The sequence below is a fragment of the Arachis ipaensis genome, chromosome B02 (genome assembly GCF_000816755.2).
Source record: "Arachis ipaensis cultivar K30076 chromosome B02, Araip1.1, whole genome shotgun sequence".
Lineage (NCBI taxonomy): Eukaryota > Viridiplantae > Streptophyta > Magnoliopsida > Fabales > Fabaceae > Arachis > Arachis ipaensis.
In genome coordinates, this window is record NC_029786.2 from 101,169,295 (window position 1) to 101,175,897 (window position 6,603).

The 6,603-nt window shown below is 41.2% G+C and overlaps 1 protein-coding gene across 1 annotated transcript; it reads right to left on the reverse strand.

Annotated features, from left to right (window-relative positions):
* LOC110269311 lies at positions 1,742-2,634 on the reverse strand. The gene is made up of 2 exons (XM_021117072.1): positions 1,997-2,634; positions 1,742-1,918 (listed from the first exon to the last, which is right to left on the reverse strand). The coding sequence occupies exons 1-2, from the start codon at positions 2,516-2,518 to the stop codon at positions 1,742-1,744; spliced, it is 699 nt and encodes a 232-aa protein (XP_020972731.1). The 5' UTR covers positions 2,519-2,634.

Consider the following 6,603-nt stretch of genomic DNA (forward strand, 5'->3'; position numbering starts at 1 on the left):
ATAATTTCTTTTTTTTTTTTTTATCTGTTGAACACACTATAGTAAGCTGAGCTTCCACGTACGCCTGTATATTTTGTCACGTATTATATCACGAGAAGACTTTAGAGATTTTGGGAGCAGGTGTATACAAGTGACGGATTATGTGGTTAACTATAACATAAGAAATGCTCAAACCAGCAAAATTTATTGTTTTTTATTATTGTTTTTAATTATTAATCTAATTAATTTTTTTAATCTAATAATATATTTTTAATTTATATTTTTAAACATTAAAACCTTCCGTATTTGTATATTTTCTCTTTGGAAAGATCTGTGACGTTGAGATTCAAACTCCTAGCTAATATAATATGGATATATGTATATATTATTCAAAAGTTGGAGCTATTAATTAATTGCCGCACCTATCGTATTGTCTTTTATATATATATTATCGTGTGTAAAGAGAGTAAATATCCATAGTAGTCCCTGAGATTTACGCAATTACTCATAGTAATTCCTAAGATTTCGAATTTTTTATTGTAGTCCTCCAAATAGAGCTCCGAGCACTCAAACTAGTTCCTGGCCATATTTCAGGTGATGACTCATCACCGGAGCACTGACTTGGCCTAGGATTGCCACGCTGGACTGCAGCCAACGGCTAGCTGAGCTGGCTAAGTTCCAATTTTTACCCAAATTGGTCCCTCGTAGTATAATTAACCCTAAATCCCCAAATTCTCATACACCTCCCCTCTTCGTCTTGTTCACCTCTTCTTCTTCCTCTTCCATACACTTGTTCCTGTTCATGCACACTCATCCGGGGCTGCTACTAATGTCGATGATTGGTGGAGGTAGCACTGGAGGTGGAAGCTCTATTCGTTCCCCATCTAGCTGGAATCGGAGTAGAACGCAAACGAAGAGCAGAAGATCGGCGCTGCCAGAATGGTGCGGCTGTGGCTGTAGGCCAGTTCTCAGATGGTCTGGCACAGATTCGAATCCGAACAAACCGTTCTATGGCTGCCCCAATTATAATGTAGGTTAGAGTAATCACTTGTGTTGCTGTTATTCTCGTCCCCTGACTTTTTTTGTGTTGTTATGCCTCCCCTGACTGTTCTTGTGATGTTCCTCTCTAAACTTTGATCCTTTATTGGTTGCAGACAAGTGGGAAGAGATGGTGCGACTTTTTGTGTGGGCAGATTCTGTGAATGAGGAACAGGTTGAAAAGTCAGAATCGTGTGGTGATGAAGTGAAGATCAACGTTGATTGGAGGCTTCGAAGGTTGGAGGAGGATGTCCAGATGCAAAAAGTGATGACCCAGTTGTTAGTGTTAGGTGTCTGTGTATTGACAGTGTTGTTGGTGATCCTGTATTGTAAATGATGAATGAATTGGTGGTTTTGGGTTCCTTGTTATAAACATTTGTAAAAATCTGCTTCTTGATGGAATGAAAAGTGTTATTAACTATGAAATTGTTGTTAATTTAAATTCCATTGTGTATGAAAAAAAATAAAGAAACTGCTTCTTGAATGGAAAAGCACATAGCATAGCATATTAACATAAATTCCATTGTCTATCAAGAAACAACAAAAGTTGACTGTAAAAGGCAGCCTAGAAACCATGTTGCTGCTATCAGTAGTTTCATCAAAAGCAAGGCCAAGGCATACCAAAAAGGCTTTTGCATCAAAGTTCACCATCTAGTTATTATACGATAGAAAATACTAATAACAAAACACAAAACAGAAACTCCTAAGTACATATATCTAGTATTCAATTCTTCTTTCTTGGGGGCCTAAATCCTGGCGTTGGGATGAACTGCAGCAAGTTGACAAACTTTGAAGATGTTACTGAAGATGCACCCTGCAAGGGATTCACTGTTGGTGCGGTTGGCTGATTAGAGGATCGTCTTCGTGGTGACAGCTTGGAAGGTCTTTTCGGTGCAGGATCCTATAGGAGAAATAAGTGGCATTAACTACTATTTATGCATGGAAATAACCACATACTCAAATGTAAAATTTTAGTTACCTTTTCAGAATCCTCTTGCTCAGAAGCAGAAGGCTGAGTTAATTCGATCTCCTGGGGATTGCTTCCCAAATCTGCTTGGCCAGACACGTCTTGGGGCTGATGAACCGGCTTCTCAGGCACAGTATGAACTTCATCATTTTTCTTCTTCTCAGCTGCCTCGGCGGCAGCGGCAGCGGCTGCTGCTGCAACAGCAGCAGTAGCAGCATCAGCATCTTTTTTCTTTTTGCAGCCTCTCTTTGTATGCCCCTTATCACCACAGTAACTGCATGTAAAGGCACCCAGCTGTCTCTTTAGGTGTACACCATCTGCAGTGTTGCCTGAGAATTTTGGGTCAACTTTAGGCTTCTTAGTTCCAGAAGCACTCTTCTCGTCCGCATCCATCCTCCGCTTCATCTTTAGTTTTCCAGGTTTTGTCTTGATTTTAGGGGCATGTGGCCTGTTACAGTCCTCTGCTTTTTTCCACAGTGGTTGACCCGGAATTGGATTAATGTGGTGGTTATAAGTTTCCTTGTATGAGTCCATGGTCAGCCATCTGTGACAGAAGTCTTCTGGCTGTTTGTTCACACGAGACAGGGCAGCACAAGCGTGCACACACGGGATACCTGCAGGTGCCAAACAGTGAGCGGAACCATGATAATAGTTATGGCTGAAGAAAGTAAAATGCATAAACACAATTAATTTACCCGCTATGGTTCGCATAACAAACATCCTTACCTCCTCCAGCAATGTTATGATGGGTTTGGCTCATGCATCCTTGATCTTAGCATTGAACACTTCGCAGGCGTTGTTACAGATGCTATCCAATTTCGGCTTATGGCTGAATAAGCTTCTGGTCCAAGCATCCATAGGCCACTTCTCTAAGTATGCCCATGCATCCTCATTTAACCTTTTGATCTTCTCCATTCCATCCCTGAATTCTTAGTATGTTGTTGCCCTTGCACATTCCCACAGAAGTCCCCTTAGCTGCAAGTCCTTCCAGTTCTTGTTGGAATTTTTCCATAAATGCCAGACGCAAAAATGGTGATGCACATCAGGCATCACCGCTTTCACTGCTGATATCAGTCCCTGCCAGATTCAGTAAATGTTAGACACATAATCGTCCCTGACTTTATAATCGTTACACATAATAGTCCCTAACATTCGATTAACATCCCCATAATAGTCCCTACAATTGAGGGTCGTGACCCATAAAGGTCCCTAACGTTTAATAGAACAGCTCGATTAATGACAAAACCAGTAATTACAAGTTCTATATAAGATGCACTACAAGCATAATGAAAGCACAATTCTTCAAGCAAGCATAACAGCACACCTAATAAGTAACCATGAAGATACAATCATCTCACAGTCTATGCAGATAAGCAAAACAGCAAAATTCTTAACAAAATAAATAACCATCATACTCGAATGGAAGCCACAATTCTTCAAGTAAGCATAACAGCAGAAATCTGAATAATCAAAGGTCAAAGGTCTTACACTAAAAGCTAGAATTCCCTTATAAGCATAACAGCAGAAGCTAGAATTCCCTTATAACTAACCACCAAAATCCAATAATCCAATGATCAAAGGTCTTACACTAAAAGTTAACCAGCCAAATCTAATGAAAGCACAATCATTCATAGTAAGCATAACGAAACAATTCTTAATATAAGATCACATAAAAAATCAAATAGAGACATTCAAATTAAGTCACACCTTTTGCATATCCGATATGAAGCACCAGTCATGCTCTTTATAATGACCCAAGTCCTGATGAAGTAGCTCGAGAAACCATCTCTATGTCTCTGTATTCTCCACTCTGACAATAGCCCAGGCTATGACATAGATATGATGATTAGCATCTAACCCCACGGCTGACAAAATCTGTCCACCAAACCGGGTCTTTAGGAAAGCCCCATCCAAACCTATCAAAGGACGGCAACCAGCCTTGAACCTGTTTTTGCAGCCACTTAAGCATATATACATTCTATCAAAGGTAACTTCACCATCTGGTTGGGGGTGGTGCATATTTGTACAGTGGAACCGGGATTAGTCTTCAACAGCGTCATACCATAATCCCTAACCATCCTATATTGTTCTTTCTCATCCCCATACACTACACTTCTTGCATCCATTAATGCCCTGGATATTGAGTTTTTATTCAGAGTCAAGTCAAACCGTGTCTTGAAGTAAGTTGTAGCCTCGCAGTGTCTAAAATTTGGATACTTTCAAACCTTCTTCACAAGCTTGCTGCATACCCAATTCCTGTTGGCAGCCCTATTCTTGTCCTCTCTTGGGCAAGTGTGGTCATCATTGAATGTCTTAATTTGCCAACATGTGTCTTCATGGTCTCTTGATGCATAAGCCACCCATGGGCACTCTTTCACCTTACACACCGCCCTGCACCTAATGTTATCATTTTTCACTATCTTTATGCTCCTTCCCTCTTGGATTGTATATTCTCTCACAGCTTCTCTAAATTCCCATTTAGTTCCGAACTTCATGCCTACCTCAAGGTGCAGCTCTCCAAACCTTGCACCCTCCCTAAACAGCGGACTTGCCTCTTCAGATTCATTTCCTTCCTCCAGCTCATCTTCTGAGTTTGGAGGCGTCTTCATCTCCTCCGAGTGCTAAGAATTGGTGCCATCTGAGTCAACACCTGGGTCTAGGCCATCCTCTACCCCTTCATGAACACAACCCACAAACCCAAGGTCAACCTCAGTGTCGCTCACCTCCTCCACCAAACCATCGTCTTCATGTAATATATTCTCCTTCCCTTTACCTAGTGGACTAATATTTCTCTTACCCACCGTAGCATGTATCATGTTTCTCCTAATCCCACTCCCAGTTTTAGGATCATTCCCTGTAGCCTCAGAATCAGAGGAACTACCCTCATCCGGACCTGGCTTGAACATGCTATCCTCTTCACTATCAGAGGAATCAGAAGATACATCAAAGGAAACTTCATTGTTAAACATTTTGCTAGTAAATCCTCTAGCAGCAGACCGTGTGCAGGGTCTCCTGGAAATATTTGGTCTCTTGGACAGTTTCTGCTTCTTGCTCCTATCTAATTTGGTGTTCTGACTGGATTTCGTGGGCTGGCTGATTTTGGTGGGCTTGGTGAGCTGGGTGGGCTTCGTGAGCTTGGTGGGCTTGGTGGGCTTGGTGACTTCTGGGGAGTTGTTCTTCTTCACAGGTTTGGTTGTCTTGGAAGGATTGGCAGTTTTGGTGTGTGATGGTTGTGATTGCCGTGGAGATGTTCTGTTTTTTTTGGGACTGGATTTGCAAGAAGTGTTGGGTACAACCTTAGGGATATGAGGAGCAACTATGATTGCATGAGTCTCTGTAACTGGGGGACTCACATCAGTATCTGTACCTGCATTACATCCCTCTCCACCATGATCATCCAAGTACACAACTGTGTTATCTCCCTCTAACACCTCCGGCACTGACACTGTATGCTCGAAATATATATCAATCAATCCCTCATTTGTCCTAGCACAATTCACCATCTCTCTTATCTCTTTGTCACTGTTTACATTTCTCAACCCCTTCTCCAAACATTTTCCAGGAACATGCCACCAGCACTGTTTAATGTCATTGTACCCAAGCTCCCTATGGTAGTTCCGTATGTAGAACACATCCAGAGTATCAGTGTCTAGATCACCTAAACAGGCCTTATTGTCCGGAGAATATATCATAATTCCTTCTACATTTTTTTGAAGTCACCCCCATAATGAAACATGATGTCCAACTTCTCCTCCATCTGCAAGAAATTTAAAATTTTTACAATACATAGGGAGAATTTGAAAGCCTACTCATGCATTAAAAAGGAAAATTAATCACCACAAGAAAACCTTTTTTTTCCAAACCTCCATACTAATCCCTGTTTCTTCCCTGTTTCATTCGGGTTTTACAGCAACCCCACAAACCCCAACCAACATTCAAACCCTATACACTACAATGACACCAAAACTCCAGAACCTCAACAACACTGACCAATGCTATCATCAAACAACACTGTATTCAAAATGCAAACTTAAAAAAAAAAGGTTACCTTGAGTCCGATCACAACGTCAGAACCTCGTCTTTGTGGTGAACGAAGGGAAGGGAAGAGCAACAACAACTTCTGATCAGATGACTTCTTCTCTCAAATTTTTGTTAACCCGGCACATACAACCCTACGGCTATGCCATTGTTGGGGAGATGAAGAAAAACTCAGAGGGTGGAAGAAGAAGAGACGAAGTGTTTGTGTTGGTGGAGAAAACTGTTTTTCATATTAAGTAACAACTATACGGCGTCGTTTTTGGCTTTCAAGGGCGCCAAACCCAAAACGACGTCGTTTTGGACATGTCCCACGTGGCAATCCTAGGCCACGTCAGCATTCCGGTGATGAGTCATCACCTGAAATATGGCCAAGGACTACTTTGAGTGCTCGGAGCTCTATCTGGAGGACTACAATAGGAAATTCGAAATCTTAGGGATTACTATGAGTAATTGCGTGAATCTGAGGGATTACTATGGGTATTTACTCGTGTAAAGATTTTTGACATTGAGATTGAAACTCCTAGTTTATTATATATTCCTCGAAAGTTGGAGCTATATATTAATTCATTGATCTACTAATC